We start from the raw sequence: 21,179 nt of genomic DNA on the forward strand, positions 1-21,179 counted from the left end.
TCATGTGTTGTGACCCCTGTGGGCTGAGCACTTATTTGCATGACAAACAAGAAAGAACAAAGTACTCATACTCAGGTTTGCAACACGATGTAGCATTTTTGTAGCTGTGTCCATCAATTTTAAAACTCGCCATCCATGCCAGAAGGTGCATTTGAACCAGAATTGTAGTTTTGAACCATTGTAAGATATGTTGCCAAAGCACCCATGAAAGGTACAAAATTGAATAAGCTACAAAGGATGCATAATAGCTGACAGTGTAATAGAGGTCCTGTTCGAACAATAACCCTTACAAACGTAGCCACACATGAAGGTTACATAGTTGCCGTTTCATACAATAATCACATCAGAAAAGGATCAGGCATATTGTATGAGTTCTGTCTCTGTTGTGGCTTTCCTTTGACCCACTATTAATAATAAATCGAGTATTTCCTTCTCTAGGTGTCTTTCTGACTTTAGTGGAGGAAGGGAGAGCTGTGTTTGCTGGGAGCCATGGGCGAGCGCCTTGTCATGTCAGGGGTATTAATTTATGATTTCCATCCCAGCTTCTGACCTCATCACCTCCATTAGAATGCAGCCTTTGTAATTTCATGGTTAATATTCAATAGCCACTTGTCCCCGGTGCCTGCTTTGTGCATGTGAAATTTCTGGTTTGGGGTGGGGCGTGTTGGGGGGGGGGGGGGGGGGGGGAATCATTTTCGATCTGTTCAGTTTGTGTATGTGTTTGTGCATGTGTGTGTTCATGCAAAAAGGAAGCAAGGGTTGACTGCAGAATAGCTTTCTGCAAAACAGTTGCAGATGTCCAGAGATGTCCTCTGTGTCTCTACTCCCACCGAGGAGCTTGAATTGCGTCTCTGTCTGACCCGAGACATTTGAAACGCCTCCCTCATACACTCACACACATACGCACACACGTACACACACTAATGTGCACATAACTTACAGTAGCTGACCACTTGCATTAGAAGCCAAATTTGGAGGCTCTTGCCATGGCACTCTGCACAAGAAACAGAGGTTGGCCAGCATCTCACACCCAGTGGACAGCACACACTTAAGTATGCATAGACGCGTAAGTGCTGAAGACAGAAGTTGCTTTCATGAGAAAACACTACTGATCACAAAAGACAAAACACGGGGAGACATGAAAGAGGAGAAAGGGCAGAAAAAGAATACAATTTCAAACAGTAAACGTCTGCATTTCTCCACACATTGGCTTGAATACACATTCCTACTGAACAAATTGGCAAACTATTAAAAAAGAACAGATTAAGGAGCTCTGTTATGCATGAGTCCCAGTGTTGCTCTGTTTTCTTCCTCCTCTTAGCAGAGAACTCAGAATCTGTTAGGGTTACATGTATAATGCTGCAAAATCTGACAATGTTAAGTGATGATTGTAACAGTATCAAAATTCCACAAACAAAAAGAAACAGTATTAAAATGGACAAAATTGCCATAACCCAACCCTTCTACCATGCAATCAGTTTATTAACCACAGTATGTGTTCGATCTTTGGTAGTAAAAAAAAAAGATTTCATGACTCTTTGCAGTCAGTACATCCCATGAAACAAGTACAGGTGGTACAGTTAGCTTTATCAGCAATAACGTGAAGTGATTGTTTCCTCTATGTCCTCATCAGTTTGTTCTATTGTTGTGCAGGAATTCTGGTCAACTCCTCTACACACTATCGCTTCAGTTCATTGAGGTTAGCATGAACTGTTTATGCACAGCTCTCTTAAAGTCTTGCAGCAGCAGTTGGGTTGAGCTCTAGCCTTTGACTGGACCATTGCAACACCTTGATTCTTTTCTTTTTCAGCCATTCTGTTGTAAATGTGTCCCATTTCCCAGGCTTTAGCTGTCTAACAAATAGCCTCACCATTCACTCTAGAGTATTTTTATATACAAGACAAGACGGACTGACTGCAAGGTGCCAGGTCCCTTGGCTGCAAAACAAACCCAAGTCATAACTCCTCCACCACCGTGCTTGACAGTTGGTATGCGGTGTTTGTGCTGATACGCTGTATCAATGGCAGCCCGTCCAAACAAGCCATATTTAGAAAGTCTTAGAAAACGACTAAATAAGTGGCTTATTTGGAAGAGGACTGTAGAGTCTGAGATGTTACTCTTGGGTTTCTTGCAATTTCTCTGAACTTTGCATGGTTTAAACATTAGGATATCTAGTCCTGGGAACATTGTGGCATTATCTTATCAGACACCTGAATGCTCCAGACAAGCAAAATGCCAGAAATCTTCTGGTATTAGAGAAGTGCCCACCTTTGCTGATGATTAGTTAATCAAGTGCTTCTGATTCACCCTCTTCATTTTTATGGAAGCAGTAAGGGTGTACTGAGATTTTCATGGGACTGCACAAAGTCCTGTGAAAATGTTCTTTTTTTTTTTTTACAGGACTGTAAGCTGAATGGAATCTGAACACAAATGAACAGCTGGACACCGTCAAGTATAATGTAGGCTGATGAGGGAAACTAGTGTGCCTTGCAGTCCGAATGGGAAGAATACAACTTGACTGGATATTGAATTTTTGTTTTTCAAAACTACTCAGATTATGAACCAGCATGTTTTTAATGTTAACATAACAAACACACCCAGGCTGCAAGCAGGTTTGAAACCAGAACCTTCTTGCTGTGAGGCAACAGTGCAAATCATCACCCTCATAATCCCACAGTGTGTTCACATGAAGAATGAATGGCAGATGTGTGGAGTTCACATTGTTTATTCAGTATTAAACAAAAAGTTAAGGCAACGTTCAGAATAGCAACTCAAATAGACATTACATGGGAAAAATGTAAACAAAACAACATTATAGTGGACTACAATCTACTAACATTTAAGCTGGGATATGGATAACTTTCATACTATTAACAGAGATGGCCAGCCCTTAAATTCAATTTGGAAATTCAATTCTATTCCATTCCCATAATAAGATAAAAAAGCCATAAAAGCCAACAGACATTTCTTTGGTCAATGTGAGTAAAAAAAACCCCAAAACAATAATACTGAGTATGAAAATCACTAAAAGCAAACTTGTTTTCTTCCAGTATTACCATAATAGCTTCTCTGAATACAAGGGAAATATTTGAAATGAGATGATGAACTGTTTGATATAAACACATCAGATCCACATCTCAAAACCATCTCTATGTTCTAGAGATTGATCTAAGTGCAAAACTGGCGCTCATCTAGGAACTTTCAACGTCCAGACAGAGAGTGCTCTCCATCACCAGACCAAGTAAACAGCATTTTCAGTACCTCCAGACCATATCCATTTTCTATAAGCTGGGAAACAAAACAAAATAATATGAAATGACTGAATCATAAAATATATTTAAAAAAATTTAACTGAACTGTACAATTTTTTTTTGTTTTTCAACGCAGACATTAACCTGATTTTTTCTGCATAGTACAACCTGGATTCAAACAAGCTGCACCTTCTTCCTGAGCGTTTATAGTTCACAATTATGTTTTATTTTCTGTGAAGCTACTTTTGGAAAAATGTAGAACTCACAAGATAGTGGCAAATGTTAACAGAGTAAAAAAGCCTTTGTTGGAGAATTTAAGTTACATAAAATAAGTTAAACGCAACAAGCAAGTTCAGTGAGTTTCCCACACTGAATGAATCCTGGTTTTAAAGGCCTAAAAGATTGCCTGCTTTACACTGGAGTCTGAGCTCAGGGAGAAACTGCAGCAGAGTGCTAAGAGCCTTGAAACTTATAGTCTGGGATTTTGATAAACCATAAATGATTAGAAAAAGCATTTCAAATGGGTTGTCTTTGTTCAAGGCATAAAATTTGATGGTAGGAAACATGAAACTACGTATTCATAATTTTACACATCTTAGCCAAGTAGATTGCATGATAGTAAGGTAAACTAACTGGCAGAATGGATATTACTTGCCAGTAATAGTGATTTGCTAACCTATGGCTGTTGTCATTTATAGCAGTTGATAAAGGATAATTAAAAAAAAACTAAAGACATGGGAGAAACACCCTTAAATCATGGGTGTTGACGATGTCCACTAGAGGGCACTCTGCAACTTATGTGTTTGCAACACGTGTTTGGAACAAACACAACAACCAGCAGAGTCTGGAAAATCGTAAACGAGCGAATAAATAGCTACATATAACAGATGTTAAGGAAATCCTGTTTTGTGTGCATGGAAGAAAAAACGATATGGGCCGATATATCGGAATATCAGCTTTTTACGTCACGAAATATCAATATCGAGCTTTAAAATCTCATACTGGCTAGGCTCTACATAGAATAGCCCTTCACTTTTTAACAATAGAGTCTGGTGGTACTATTATATTTGTTGACTCTGTAGCAATGCAGGCACATAAATGAAATCTATTCCAGTGGTACAAAACTATTTTTATTATTTATTCTCCATTGTTAACGAACCAGTGTTGTTAAGGAAATGTTAACTTTGCACACACCAGAGATATTTGGTTTAGTCTGGTGACACAGAAGTAGATCCCTAGATGAAGCACCATTATATGAATATCCACTTGGAATATTTTGTAAATAAAAAGAAATAATATTGTTATCACTTCTACACATGCTATAACCTTGGATAATTAGTTCTCCCTTCATAAACCTCTCTGTACTTTAATAATGGCATGTTTTCCAGGGCTCTTTGCATCAGTTAATCAGAATGTCCCTAAATTTGAATGATATGTCCAGTCAGGTATTAATTAGAGATGCACCAATTGCATCTCTAATTCTCTAATTCTAATTCTGCAATTCTGGGTGGCTGCTGATGCTATTAAAGATTTTTTTGTTTTATTTTAGTTGTTATATATGCCCCCATTTTCTTCCATGGAACAACAGAAATCTTCATCATAAAACGTATATGTACTGCTTGAACATTATAAAAGCAACATTTAAAGACCTCCCATGTACCCTTAATGACAAGTTTTGACACCTTAGTATATATCAATAAAGACGTAGTTTGATGACCATTAGAATAGTTTCTGGGTTTTTCCAAGGGTAGCTACACAGGCAGAGACCACCCTGACTACGATATGATGCGAATGCAGTCATCTTGTTCTACAAGCAGACCTGAAATATGAGAGAAGCCGCTCAGTTAAGAAAAGAGCTTCAAAGATTACTACTAGTAAGGTTTCAAGGGGTAAGGAGTTAAAACATTTCAGCCCTTCTTCACAATGTCACTGAAAATTTAGTCAGCTGAACACTGATGTCAAAATCAGGCACTCCTCTTGAGTAATATTTGCTGGCTTCAGAATTTTTTACTTTGCTGTCAGGAAGTTGATTTAAACTGTAGTGTGTTTTCATCATCAGTGTGAGATTGCAACCCTTAAAATAGGGTTTAATCAAACACAGCCACATTAGCCAGGCACATTAGCACTTCTATTTACATGTAATTATAGGTCAAGAAACTGAGTTCCAGTAACAGTAAACTATTAAAAAAAAAAGGATTTCTCTAACAGTATTTCATCAGAGAAAAGAGAGATTTGTATCAAGTAATTATAAAATGCACAACAGATCTAGATGACATCTCAAGAGGTATTGAGTTGAAGAAGGTATGCGCCGGAGCGCACGAGAGTGCAGGCCTGCTATCAAAAGTGTACCATTCATACTACGAGCACATGGATCTAACTTAGCATAATGTCTTGAGATTTTCACTCAAGGAATTAAATTAGATGTTGAGCAATGTCTGCCTTACAGAGAGCCCGGCAAAACCCGATAACACAGAAATGTGATTTTCACATTAGAGGAGAGATGCAAATATCTTAACTAAAATCTACAAAACAAGGATTAATAGAGATTTGGTAAAGGCAAAGAAACTACTTGAAAATTCAGGCCTTAAGCTAAGCCGAGGCCATTTGTTCACATAGCATGAACGACGGAGGAAAAATGAAACGTATTAAAAAGGAGATGATGCCTTCCAGACCTTCACCAGATGAGCGAGAATTCATTGAATACAGTCAAAGCCCCTAAAATAAAATGTAAAAGTAAACAAGATGCAAAATATTAAATGAATTTTCACATATTAAAAAAAAAGACTCTACTGCAAATGCTATCAACCATTCGCTCTGTGATGTCTGTTCCGTACAGTACTGATTTAACAGGACTCAAATCTAGGCTGAAGCACAACAATCTCATGATGATCTCTTTTCACAATAGGTCAGTCAGAGAAAGATGCATATTAACAAAAAAAAGTCACTAATATTGCCACAAGCCACCATTTATGTTTTCTCTGTTTTGTACAATGTAACAAGGACAAAGACAGGGCTGGATTCAACGTTTGACTGTGTGTGTGTGTCACAAAGGCCAATGTACGCAATCAAACTACCAGACTTTAACCTTGGAAAGGACAGAAGGACAGACTGCGTTTCTACTGAGATCTGAGCATCCATTTTCCCATTATGCTGCTGCTCTTATCTACAGAAACACTAAAATCCGGTTAAATTGAGCCATTTTCTCATTTGCCTTTAGAGGTCATTTTTCATGCTTGGAGAACTCCAGTCATTCAGACGGCACAAGGGGCTCCATTGTAATAATGGCTTGTTCCATGAGGGTCCAGAGTCTGCATAGCCTGGCATACGCTCATAGACCACAACTACAATTCAGTCCACACCATTCACCCAGCTGTGTAGCAATGACCCAACAGCAAAGACAACGAAGTGAAGTTTACTGTGTCATTGCGTGATCAGTAAAGGAAAGAATAAATCACCGGTGACCGATTTCAGCATTAGGTCACAATCTTTCGCCTGTAGGAAACATTGGACATTTTGCGGAGCCTACAAGACCAGCCAATACAGTATGAACCGCAATGTCCAGGGAACAGCGACTGGGTGTAGCACTTCTTATATCTGACAAGACGCTGCTCGAACTTGCTCCTGGGCTTTGTAAAAATGCATAGCAGATATGTTGCGTTGGCTAAGGGCCTCAGGAAGAGAAGCAAAGGCTGCAGCACTCCATGCAGATCTCCAGGCAGTCTGCAGACTCACAGCAGGCGTCAATGATCCCACAGTCCATATCACAGGGCAGGTCACAGTCGCCACATTCCTCGGTGATGCAGCAGCAGCAGAAACACGAGTCCTCTCCCACACAGGAGCCGCATGTGGCACAGTCCAGCATAATGTTGCACAGGGTTAGAAACTCACAAAAGAGACACGCCAAAATACAGTGAACACAGCAGTCTAGAGGGAAAGAGACACACAGAAAGAGTTTCGTCAGCTAAGCCAACTTCAAAAACCGAAGTGATGTGAGATAAACCTGGATCTTAATGGAGGACTGCCGATTGGGAGTTATTAGAGTGACAAGGTTAACAAATTCTGACATTTTCCAGCCTGAAGTTTGTTCTCCTTTCGATTTTGATTAATCCATTTTCAGCTGCCATATACAGCAGGTTAACATTTATACATGCAATTTACATTACAGATTATAATAGGTGAGAAGTACTGAACTCAATCAATTACCTTTTTTGATGACTTTTTTAGTTAAAATGTATTGCCACAGGGAAAATATGCTAGGGGAAAACACAAGTCTGCTCTTCTATTATGAACGGCCAATTGGGGGAAAAAACAAAGCAAAAGTGAACTTTGCTATCACTCCCTCCCTCTCCTCCTGCTCCAGTCTTTGTGTCAGCATCGGTATCTCACCGTCCTGTGCCTCTGTGGGAATCTGGGAGCTGTTGCTCTTGGAGCTGCTCTTGCTTCTCTTGCTGCTCTGTGAGTTGATGGAAGGGTTGGACCGCAATTTCTTGGTGTGTTTGGGTCCCGCTGAAGAAGATGAGGAGGTGGATGAGCCGCCTCTCGGTAGGGAGCCCAGCTTAGGATTCCTGACCCCGTTGGACTGGAGTACATGCGTGTGAGGTGTGTGCGTGTGATTCGGACAGTGCGTGTGAGGGGAGCGTGTGTGTGCGTGGTTCTTGGCTTCACTGCGTATCTGGCTGCTGGGCTGTGACCGACATGGCTGGGTGTGGTGGATGGGCGTGGATCTGGCTGCCGGTTGAGCTAGGGATTAACAAAAGTATATCCATTAACAGCAGGCTCACATAAACTTTATTTTAAATGAATATCATTTCAAATCAGTGCAGTTCAGTAAAGATCAGTGTTGCTGTACTTATGATTTTATGTGCTCAATCATTTGGCTGGACAAAGAAACATTGATCTTCATTTCATACTTCACCTAACAAGGATCAAATCTAAAAACTTCAGAAAAAAATCCATAAAATTTTACAGCATTTATACAAACGGGATGGAACTATTTATATTATCTGTTGGTTGTGAGGAGTCTTTTGTGTGTAATGAACCTGTTCTGTGTGAAGCTCTGAGACTTGTCTTAATGTCCGGGCAGATGCGGTGTCATCGAGAGGGAGGTTTCGGGAAATTGAGTCCAATTACAGAGTCCACCCTAAAGGAAACTGCTCATGGGAAGCACTATGTATTTACTGAGCTGAACCCTGAACTTACTTGTCTAGACTCTTTCACAACTAGAAAGAAAGAATGAAGAGTTTGACAGACAAAGAGAGGAGTTTGTCTCTAGGTAGAAACACCTCCATGTGATATTTTCTGCAAACATACTTTTGTTCCAAGATAAACCGTACCTAAAACGCTCAAGCATTATTCACAAGTGTTAAATTTTGCTCAGTAATTTGTATATTTTACCACCAAGTGTTATGGAGTATTAACAATTCAGCTAGAAAGTAGAGGGGCAGAAAAGCTCAGTTTCACTGCCAAAGCAAGCACACATACTCTGAAAATGAAATTATGGAAGCCTGTTTAAAAAAAGAATAAATCATGTTAGTATTTAATACGATTCTATAGATATAGCTCTACAGTTCTTCCTTACCTAAAACCATGTGCAGTGAAAAGGTGTGGTAAGAATGAATGTGGCGTAAAAGACCAAAGAAAAGTCTAACACACACACACACACACACACACACACACACACACGCACACACACACACACACACACACACACACAGAGTGATCTGTAACTATGAGACATGTCTGGAACATGGAAACTGTGTGTTCGATAAGCACTCAGAGACAGATAACCCAACTAGGCATGGTATGATTGGCTGGTGGCTGTGGTCACAAAACCAATCTGTGTTATTAAAGATTCTGTCATTCAGTGTTTTTATAACTTTGCTCCAGATGTTTGGCAGACTGCAGGCCCAGAGTATGTGAATATGTACATGCACAAGTCTGTTGACATGATCGCATGTGCAGGGCCAGTATGAGGAAGCCATACTTTCTTCTCTAAAGTATGTCAAAAGTCTTCCATGTTATTCTCTTTTTTTTCTTCTTTTCCCTTTTGTGTGAGAAATTCGTACTGCCCTCTGTGTTCACCCCTTCTCCCTTACACTCTCTGCGTATTGTCACTCACTTTTAGCCTTTTTGCACAATACTCTATTGTAACACTCTGACCCTAGCAGAATTTATGTTGGAAAGCGAAGAAGGGGGTTAGTCAAACTGTAGCGGTACTGTGCACAGTTTTTCACTTTCCTCTTTAGTTTCTGAGAAAATCACATGTCCTGTGAGTTTGTGGTGCGTGAGTGTGCCTGTGCGAACAAAGTACATAGGTGGATTTGGCAGAGAGAGGGACGTGGAGTGAGGACTGTCTCCAAACAGAGCTTGAGGTTAGGCTCATACACACATATATGCATACAAGAACACGTGTGAACACACACTCATGAACACACACAGAAAAAAAACAAGGTCTCTTTGTCTGTGATCAAGAAAGTTAGTTAGAAAGATGAAGTGAAAATAAAATAGGTCGCTGCTTGTACATTTTTGGACCAGGAGGATGCATGGGTGTGACACATAAACACAATGATTCAGCTTTAGAGGGAGCTGGGAGCTGGTTAAAAATAACAGCAAATAAAGAGCCAAATGATTGCGGGATTAACATGATGAGACTGGGAAACCACAGTGTGTGCATGTATGGCACGTACACAGCTGCGTTGGCCACTGGGGGTCCTGCAACCTCTAGTATGAAATGTGCATGCGCAGGTCTATCGGTGCCGAGTATGAGTCACCCTCGGATGAATGCAGCAGCACGCTGCCATTTACACACCCTCCACCTCTTCCTCCTGTCCTGGCGGTTCTCAGCTACATAAACACAGCGACTGTGAATTCTGTCTGTCTCTGTTCTAGCTGCTCTGTCCCACTGTGTCCTGTAAAACTATAACATTTCTAATCAAACTAAATACTTAACCCGAATACAGCCTTAACAGCACGTGAAGAAAAGATGCATGCAGGATGAGCCTCCTGACTCCTAAATCTATATGCAAGCTTTTGTGCACTATTAAGCCAACAAGCTTAGCAGAGTAATCTAGATGTCAGAGTATTTTCTGATAACTGTGAACGTTAAACTTTATATTCTAAATGAAAACAGTAAATTTGGATTGCTTCAGGTTTTTCCCCAGTAAACATCTATATGTATGCATTTAATTATGAAAATCCAGAATGATCTGTACTGCATAACATACATGGAAACAAATCAGTTTCTCATCATCTGTGTCTGTGCATTTGAAAACGAAGTGCATGTAATGTCCCCCAGCTCCCATATTCCCTCTGAGTTTTTTTTCCTTCATAGTTTGATTGTTTTTAAAAAGCTGGCCAATAAGTGCGAAGTACTAAAACTATGAGAATTGGAAAATGATAAGCGAGTGTTGTAAAGTGCTATTTAAAACAGTTTTCAATGAGACTTCCCCACATTTTTGGCTGCTATACAGAGCTGTAACCAGCATTACAGTGTTAATGAGGCTTGTTTAGTTGCACCCACTCACTATGGTGAAAAGTAATGTGAGAGCAGAGTTCAGTCAGAGGCACAAGAATGGTGACTCAACATGAGGTGTGTGCAGGATAAAAGTGTGACTCAGTTTTGGCCACAAGGTTCAAACTGCTGTCATTTTAAATAACAAAATATTTGTTCTTAAGAATCTTGAAACTTATCATTTTATCCTTGTATCCATGCAGTTTTAAAATATTGTCACTAAATTCACCCATAACTGGAATATACTGTACAAACCATTCTGAGGCGTTGTCGCTGTTACTATAAGTATGGTTGTTTAAATTACTGTGGATAAGCCTGAAAACTTTGATGGATTTCTTATAGTGTTGTTGCTACTATTCATAAAATTAGATTTGAACACAGAATCACAGAAACCAAATTTCTGCAAGAGACAGATTTAAAGATTTCTTGCAGTTATGTTAAAACCAGTGTTGAAAAAACAATTCTGAAAATATATTTTTGCAAGCAACCAATTACTTCTTACTGTAAGTGCTAGCTAAGCTATCAAATGGAGGAGTCTGGTTTGCTTAACTTAGCTTCTTACAAGCATTTGAAAAACAAAGCATTCTATGAAATCATGTAAAAAACTAAGTACACTCTTACTATTAGGAATATATGAAGAGATTAAGAGTGTAAGTAGCAACCGTGTGCTAAGTGATTATCTGCAAAAAGTGAGCGCCTCTCTGAAAGTTTTGGCAGCTGTTGAAGTCAGTGACAGTGCAATTAGAAGAAGACTGAACAAGTTTGGTTTGTATTAAAAGGTTGTCAGGGTAAAAGAAGATTCAAGGGCAGAGAAAAACCAAAGTGAAAATGTTTGGCCATAATGCACAGCACCACATTTGGTGAAAACCAAACACAGCATATCAGTGTAATCACCTCACATCACCCGTCAAGCACGGTGGTGGAGGGGTTATGATTTGGGCTGTTCTGCAGCCACAGGATCTGGACATTTTGACTCAATGAGTTGACCATAAAATCGTCTGTTTATCAAAATAATGTAGAGTCAAATGTGAGGTCAAATTTCAGAAAGCTAAAGCTTGGCTTAAATCGGGTCATGTAGCAGGACAATGATCCCAAGCACATCAACAAAACTACAGCAAAATGGCTGAAAAAGAAAAGAATCAAGGTGTTGCAATTGCCTAGTCAAAGTCCAGACTTAAACCCAAGAGAGCTGTGCATAAATGAATGCCCGAAAATCTCACTGAACTGTAGCAACGTTGTAAAGAGTGTTTCAAAATTCCTCCACAACAATGTGAGACACTGGTAGTCACACAGAAAGTGATTACTTCAAGTTATTGTTGTTGGAGGTGGTTGTACAAGCTGCTGAATTATGGGGTGCAATTTTCACAAAACGCACACTGTGGCAACTAATTAAAACGCTCTACACCTCTAAGTATTTAGGAAAGCCAGCGCAAGATCAAAACAATCTCTCACAAAGCTAAATGATTACAAGTTGACTTTGTGTCTGCACATATTTGCAGAAGCTTTTCTATACTACAAAAAACAACAACAAAGTCTGACTTGCAACTTGCCAAGTACAGTTCTATATTGCATTTTTGCACTGAAAGATGAAATATGACATTTGGAAACAAATGCAACATTTGCCTCATTTGTGTGTTTTTCAACAGACAACACAGTGTGCAAATCACAAATTCAAGAAGGAGGCTAGGTCTGAATTTGAAACCAAAGCCAGTCAACATGCAAGTATAATATAATACACAACAGCATTAATTACTTGACCTGAGTTACCAGCCAAACACTTTGTTGACACATGACCCCTGTGACATCTCATAACTGAATCGCCATCCTTCACCTTGTCACCATGCTATGTGCATATTTACAAATGACTAAAAAGAGATGGCAAAGAAATGGTAAGGTGAAAGAGAATCTAGTCACGAAAACAGAGAGGGAAAACAGTTTGAGCCCAGTGACTGGTCTTTAATTAAAAGCAACGTTAGATTTCCCGACAACAACACGTTGCACACTCCTCCCCTTTGATGACAAGATAATAACAAACAGCTCTGCTCTGGGTCGCCTTTTTTCTCATATACATTCATCTCATACAGTGAAGATGCTGCAAAATAATAAAGATAAGGAAATGGAAGTATGAGAAATATTTCTTCAGTTGTGTCGCTGATTAGGCTACGCGTTTTATTGTTTCCAGTACCAGTGAGTGTAAGCAGGAACAGCTGTGAACACGTGTGTCCTGCTGTGACCATGACGTCAAAGACAGTGGTGTTTCATGACATCAGTGACTGAAGTGTGTGTCTGAGGGAGCTTGGGAAGGTGTGTGTGTGTGTCTGTTCCACTTAAACCATAACACACTCAGATATGTCTGCAGATCTCTTGGCACTTTGTTCTCAGCCGGCTTGCCCAGGGCCAGACACATAATGAAACTGTGATGTCATCACCGGGAGACAGAACATACGAGCTGTGGATTTTTCTGTTTATGCTTCTGTTTCTTCACGCCGTCGCTCCCAAACACTCTGATGCACACGCAGACATATACGCAGATGTCACACAGCCATGATCTCACCACAGACCTGAGTCACAGCTACTTTATGAGGTCTACATGCTCATTATGAAGCCAGATACACAGATGATTGATTGACTGTTTGCAGACCATATTTAAACTGCATTCATACTGATAGAGGCCCTCAGACGTATAATTATGCAGACAAGCAGACATAAGCTGTCAGTATTCACCTGAGTGAGGGATAAAGTTTAGAAACTAGTATTGTTTCCTTTGTGGTCATTGTGTGATTGTGTAAGTTTTAAATGGAGAAAGCTATGGATGAAGGCAATGAGGACGAGTCCATGGAAGCAGATTTTGTTTAAGCCCACTATAGTTACATAACTCACTCTGTGCAGCAAATGGAGCTGGTGGGTTTCACGGTTTTTACTGGCAAATAAAGCAGAAGGAAAGAGACAGGGAAAGGCAGACAAACTTCTAGGGCTTCCAGTTCAGGTCTGAAAATAGACGCACACAGCAGACAGGACAGGTAGAGGCAAAAAATAGTCCAAGACAGCAGACATTCACACACCTACTCAGTTCAAAACAAACTCTGTTAACCTACTTATAGGTTTCCTGCCTGAAATCTGAAATACTCTTTATATAGTTAGAAAAGTAGGATGAGACAGCATTGTGTGTTCGTGTTTGTCACAGATATTGGCCCTGGATTCCAGGAAATGCGCTCAGAGTTTTCTGACTATGCTCAACCCCCACCTTCTCACCCCCGAATTCCTCCTTTCATTCATCACACTTTCACTCATCACCATTCTTTTCTTTAGACAAATTGAGACTCATGCTTTTTAGGTACATTTGGGAGTGTTTTTACTGTGAAATTTGACCTAATAACATATAACATATTAGAAATAGTTTAGAAGTTAAGCCGAGAATGTTGTAATTTCAAAACAGAGTAAAGGCAATAAAAATAAATGCCATTTGGTAATGACAGCAAAATTGTGCAATCTTTGGCTTTGACACAGAGAGTTTGAGCTACTGCACAGCATGGAAAGTAAAAGCAGCTCCTTTGTGCAGACAGAAAATCACTAGACTAGTAATAGGAGGGAGGAAAATGGGTTTTGGTGCTAACTGTGTGACTTTGTATAGAGAATTGTTAGGTGTTGTGCTACTAGTCACCAGCAAATGAGCAAATTGATACTGAGGGCTGTGCATACACCCAGTGTAGAATGTGATGACTGGACAGCTGGAGAGGTTAGGAAGTAGTTTAGACTTGAAGGGCGTAAATAAAGCAAACACAATAACCTCTCCTCTTGCAATTTTCTTTCTTCAGTGCTATTGCCAAATAGGTATTTTATTTTACAGCAGTGAAAAATGTTACTGGCATCAGTAGACCTGTTTCACGGGTCGAATTAAACAGCACCAACAAAGACATTAAAACTGAAATCTGGATTTGCATTGCAGCAATAATAAAACAGACAAATAAATCACACTGACTTTTTTTTAAAACGATTCAAATCTACCATAATCCCAAACAGTATGTTGTGTTGTTAAATCTATTTTCCTGGATGAGAACTGATATAGGAATATGAGAATATTTATTTTGTTTATTTTTAAATTTTATGTACCCTCCAACTTAAATCTTGTCCCACAAGCCTAAACTAAAGATGATGAGGATGACAGCTCGAGCAAGCAAATGGATAAATGGTGGAAGAATGCCATATGTGAATTTGTCTCTAATTGCCACATTTCATTAACTTTGCATGCAGTTGCACCTACTCTTAAATGTGTTTTTGTTGACCAAGTTATAAATCCAAAGAAGCCGAAACACTGGCTTCTTTTAATCTCATCCAAGTACGCTTAACTCAGACAGGCTCAGGTGACTCATTTCAAAACTTAAGTGTGATTCATGAAGATATGCGACCTGTAGCACAGTGAGACTGGTTATGTTTCCTCAAAATACAACAAAAGAGATGAGTCATTGCAGGATCGTTTTGATGGCTTGGGCGAGATCAGGATAGTTGTTAAAGAAGAGTCTTTGCATGCCATGTTGCATTTGTTGTCTCTCTCAAACCAGCATAGCAAGTAGCATGACATTATCTGATCATTCCCTATCATTGTGTGTATCATGCACACACACCACAACAATCATTGCAAGCAATTTTAAGCTATTAGTGCAGACTATTGCGACAAGACAAATAAAAAAATAAAGAAAAAGAAATTTAAATCAATCCACCAGCTTAGAATGTAAGTGAAAAGTGAAGAGGTGCATTAAGTTGGGGGAAAAAAAAGAAATTTGTATGACACTGAGGTGGTAACAAAGCATACTCCGTCGCATTACCTTTTAATTTTGTGTATATATATTTAGCTTGTTGTGTACTATAGTAATATATGTGCTTTTACAATGTATTTGAATTGCTGCTAGAACAGTGTAATTTCCAATATCCACCTTCACTATATAATGATCTCTATGCCATGGGCCTGCTCTGTGCATCATGGATGAGTTTAGTGGGGAGAGGCAACAAATAAGCTGTACCTATAGAGGGAATATGAAAGATTAAGTCAGCTTCTGCTACCAAAAACTTGGGCTAATGCAGATGTACTTGCCCTCTTTCTAATGGCCAGTAGCGGGAGTCTCTTCTGTTTGGAAGAAGAAGTCTCACTGCATAGATGTCTTTGAGAAAATTAGTTTGCTGCTAACTTGATTTATGACCTCTGTAAACACTTTCTTGAAACGTTTATTGTGTTTAACATCATCTGTAAAAAACATGATTTTCATTTTGTTTATTATAATCCCCATTTGAGCAAACCAGATGCAGGGCTTGTTCGTAATGCAGTGTAGCTACATTACGATTCACAAGATGCTACTAAACATGTGGATTTGACCATGTGTATCAGTCAAATTCCCTCCTTGCTTTTTAGGCCTTTAAAAAAAAACCCAAAGATGGTGACAGCTGGGGCTACAGAGCAGGTGATTACAGAATTACATGAAATCTATGTGATTTGACTCCTCTTGTTTTGACTAACTCAAAGTTGAATATTAATAATAATAAAAACCTAAAAAAAAGAAGAAGAAGAAAAACTAACTTAAGAAAAGTTGCTGTCATGCGACTATTTTTATTACGGTGATATTCTAACAAACCTGGGGAAGGATTAAAATGTAGGAAAGTGAAAGAAAAGAGTAAAAGGTGTTTCATTTTGAGTGTTCAGACTTGGGTGCACACTTGGTTGTATTGGGAAAAAAAATCAGAAAGCTAACCTACTTAGCTGACAGATGTGGATGTAGATATTTCTGTCTGCGTGTATGATTACCTGACCTATTTCTTGAGGGTGTGCAAATGTGTTTGTTAAAGGTCAGGACAATGTGACTCATCAAACCAGTGATCAGTAATGGAAAAAAAGTCTCACTGGTCTCTCAAGTGTGCGAGTGTGTCCCGATGTGTGAATGTGTATGCATGTGTGTTTGTGAGGGTGCTTTACTCACATGTGATACTCTTGTAAGGTGCTGTAAGCGCCAAATCTGGATGGCTGGTGCCGGAGCTGCAGTTGTCGCCATCATCGCCTTGCAACCGTTCCGGGGTGCCATTTAACCTCAATATGAGGGGCTCAGTGTAGGTGTGGGCCACATCTGCAAAACACACAGGTACACAGACACACACACGAACAAGTTAAAGAAAACGTCTAAAAACAGATCTCAGTGTTTTAGATTTACTGTATGTTATGTGCTGAGTAGCTGGGTGGACTTTTATGAATGTATTAATGTTTATGCTTGAACAGATTCCCAGTTTTGTTTCCTATTATCAAAAATAACCAGCAAGCTGTTTCCCCACTTGTGGTAAACTTGCCTACTCTGTTGTCATTTCCCATCCACCAGCACCTAATTAATTTTAACAGAGTAGTTCTGCTGACTTCAACAAAGCAAAAGATTTTGTCTATGTGTTGGTGTGTGCTCTCTCTGTCCTAAACTTGCATCTGGAAGTAGTTAAATCCAAACCCTTGTGACTGTTTAGGGGTCCATGTGTATGCTTGTGAAACCTGAAATCTTTGTGGGTCTATATGTGTGTGCATGTCTCTTTTTGCAAGCCAGTGTCTGTTGAACACATAAGAGTGCATGCACACAATATATATGCAGTAAATACATGTCTGGGTGTTTTATATGTTCAAAGGTACCATGCAGTCCTCTAATGAAGCTGTTATTATACAAACACACACATGCACTCATATGCACACCATACACACACAAAACACAGAGGCCTTCAAAGTGAGGCAGGCCTCTGAGAGGTGAAGACTCATTCCTGGGCAAATGGGAGCCAGCTGGGCTTGATAAACACACACATACAAACCAAACCACGTCCTGTGCATGGACTCAACACTTCCCGGCTCTGTTTATTTACTCTATCCACTCTCCCTCACTCCTCTATCTGTTCTCTCTTTCCTGTCCCCAGCTTCTCGGGTTCACATTCCCTTTTGACGCAGATACATTCCTGTGCATTTCTGGCATAATTCTATGGATCCATTCTCATTTTTATGGCTGAACTTTTATACAGTCTGTCCAGTAAAGACCGTATAAATGTAATATTCAAATAAATAAGCAAGCCACAGGCTTTAAGCAAACTGAGTAATTATACAAAACAAGAAAGACAACCCAAACAAACAAAAAATAATTTTTTGCAAGAGCTGTGTAATTTTTTAGAGTATACATAGATGGTCGTGAGATAGGTTTTTCCAATATATGCTGCAATTTACTGATAGCTGTGCAGTAGGACGAGAAGGAGAAAAGATATAGTTATCAAGGTGAAGTCATAAACAGCAGCAAGCAAATCATTGGGTGATTTAGCTAAATGAAAAAAAATCAAAATACAAATCAATGCACATGACAGTAAATGTAATTACTAAACTGAGAAGCAATGACATTTGCATTTCTTAAGATGTCATTTCTAGTAACATGCATGATTAAAATTAGGTCTAGGCTACGATACTGTTAGCTGTTCCACCTAAACATATGAAAACAACATGATGGGATTTCACAACTTGAATAAATATGTTTATTCATTTGAAAAAATGTTGTAGAGTTGCGCAATAATTGCATTTTAATGCCAATCTTAAGGTCAAATGTCTTTTGGTTTTCACACACACTAATTTGTCTTTTGTCCTATTATTTATTACTGTTAACACAGTTTTTGGGGTTCTGCATTGTCGGTCAGATAAAATATCAGACTGTTATTTTTCTTAAATAGGTTTTAAAAATTTTATAGAAAAGAAAAACTTTCTGCAATAATCATTCTAATTCCACATTTAAAGCTACTAAACTTTGAAATATATAAATTGTAGTATTAACTACAGACATCTATATAGCTTGATCACTATGAGCACTGCTATGTCTGTCACATCTGACAAAAATAAAACTAAGTCCATATAATATACACGACGAAAAAGAGGCCGTCAAAAGTATTATGATTTATTTTATGTTAGAATTTATTTATTTATTTATTTTTTACATTGATCTGTTGGTGATTAGTCTTTTGGAAATGTTGCAATGACAAACCTATTGATCAGCCACAACTTTAAAACCATGAAATGTCCTGTGGTGTCTGGCACTTTCAGGACATTGGCAGCAGATCCTTTGGGTCCTGTGGGTTGTGGCCTCAGCGGCCTGTTCTGCAACCCGTGGATGTTGATGGGTCTGGGGAACGTCAGTATTTGGGCTCTTTGTTGTGTTCCTCGCGCCATTCCTATGTAGTTTTTAGACGCTTTGCCCTGAGGCCATTGGGCTCTTTAGCATGGAGCATGAAAATATGTTACTTGAGCTAACCTTGATGAAAAGGCCTAGTGTTTTAAGCCTTGCGTGATTTTCTTGCAAAGGTTTGCGTGTGTTTGTATACCTGTGCATATGTATATATCTGTGTCTCTCAAGGGCGTTTTGTATGTGTGGGTAATTTTGTGTGGGAGACCATGTGAACAGGAGCTGAGGAGACGGGAAATACTACCTGCTTTTCTCTTCTATTTGATAGCAGTACACAAAACTCACACCCATACAAACACACTTAAAACACTTACCGTACACTCCAATAATACCTTCCTGCATCTCACACTCACTCTCATCACACATACTTTTATCTCTGCCATGTGGAAGCGATTTTTCCAAGACCCATATTTTGTCCATTAGACTCAATCAGTCTGCTCAGATATGAAAACCACTAGTTAGAACAGCTGTCCTGACACCAAATGTCTGATTTAGAGGTAACTGTGTGTTGTAGTCGACATGTATCACTGGCAAGCAGTACATGTCTATGTACTATGCATGCAATAACCCACCTTTATATATTTATCAAATTCCTTAAATAACACTCAGTGCTGAAACTCAGTAAATAGTAAATTAGAAGCAAATAAAAAAAAACAGTATGTGTAACTTCAGGAGGCTAATCATAAAGTCATTGAACATTGTGTTTCATATTCCTATAATCAATGATAACGCTATCACTCAAAATTGCAAGTAACATATAATCATCTATTGTTCTACACAACTGGTATCAATTTGATAAAATGTTTGAGAATGGATTGTAAAAAAATAATAAGACACCATATGCTGGTAGGCAACAACTGAGTCTGATAACTTTAGACAGCTGGCAAGTTTTTAAAAATATTGAGATCAGTATTATAGTTTATTTTTTAAAAAGGGCATTTATCAGTTCAAGTCATTGTGTTTCTCGTTTTTCCTCATTCTTTGGAAACTGCTTTTGGGGCCAATTACCACAGTCACACAAAGCACAGAAAAAAACTCTTCTGAAAACTAAAAGTCAGTCTTATTTGAGTCCCCAGTAAGAATCCAATTGAAATACAGAATTTGCTAAAACTAAAACAACTTTGCAGCAGAAGTCTACAGAATACCGCAGACACTGTTGGAAAAACCCCATGATGGCTTAAAAACAAAAACAAAAAAAACAATAAAAGTGGGATAGGCTCCATTCGTGAGTTGCAGATGGGACACATACAAACAGTGTGAATATGAAACTATGGTTAATAAATATAATTTTTTGAAAAATAAATAAAGAGTTTGCTGATGCTATCGTTCAAACTTTTATCAAAAGAAATTCCAATTGTTATTGTTAATGATCGACTTTAAAACAATATCGGGTTTGAACTCTGAAGCAGGGCACGTCAGAAAAAGGGAGCACCCCAAGCCGTTTGATCATATGATCTTATGTACTCTTGAATCCTTCACTACAGTTTGTCTTTGTTTTTTGACTGTGGGGTAGCAAGGGTTAAAAGTGTATGGGACTTTTGACTTAGCTAGTCAAAGCGTTCCCTTTGTAGATGTTCGAACCCACGATTGTTGGATCGAAACACATTCCCACAAACCCTCAGTGCCATCCAAGCAGGCCATCAACCAATTTTGCGTTGGCATAAGGATCAAAACACATAACCGCTCGACCTCAGAGCCAGTTCTGAGGACCATGAAAGATGAGCCTCTAATTAAAATCAGACCAGACCAATCAAGAGCCGGTGAGGAGATACGACTATGTGTTTACACTTGTGGGTATTTGTTTGTGAAAGCTTGACTATATACCTGTGTATATTTCTGTATTTGCAAGTTCATGTGGGTTTGTAGTTTGGTATATGTACACGTGTCGGTGGCCCTGAAGGGGCGATTCAGAGCAATTTTAGTCTCCTTGTAAACAAACAGTTAACCATTAAACCAAAAACATATGGATCCCATAGGGTAATGATTAGCATAAACACAACACACACAGACACTATTTACATGAACGTGAAAATGATGTGACATATCCTGAATTACCTGAAGGGAAGCATTTCCTGCTGTTCCTCCTGGGGATGGAGTGTGTTGGTTTATAGAGAACAGAGGGCTGAGCTGAGTTTACCTGCTTCCTTTCAAACTATCTCTACACTGTTTCTACAGCTCCACTATGACATCTTT

The 21,179-nt window shown here is 39.0% G+C and overlaps 1 protein-coding gene across 3 annotated transcripts in view; it reads right to left on the reverse strand.

Moving 5' to 3' along the window:
- Positions 1-2,709: 2,709 nt before the first annotated feature.
- Positions 2,710-21,179, reverse strand: part of mdfi (MyoD family inhibitor) — a 34,091-nt gene continuing 15,621 nt past the window's right edge. For all 3 annotated transcript variants that reach the window (XM_004545084.3, XM_004545083.3, XM_076883926.1), the window contains exons 3-5: positions 16,728-16,871; positions 7,638-7,991; positions 2,710-7,175 (exon numbers count right to left, since the gene is read on the reverse strand). In XM_004545084.3, coding sequence (XP_004545141.1) covers positions 6,922-7,175; positions 7,638-7,991; positions 16,728-16,871 — 752 coding nt within the window. In that variant the 3' untranslated portion in view covers positions 2,710-6,921. The remainder of the gene's footprint in view (positions 7,176-7,637; positions 7,992-16,727; positions 16,872-21,179) is intronic.

The sequence above is a fragment of the Maylandia zebra genome, linkage group LG5 (assembly GCF_041146795.1).
Source record: "Maylandia zebra isolate NMK-2024a linkage group LG5, Mzebra_GT3a, whole genome shotgun sequence".
Lineage (NCBI taxonomy): Eukaryota > Metazoa > Chordata > Actinopteri > Cichliformes > Cichlidae > Maylandia > Maylandia zebra.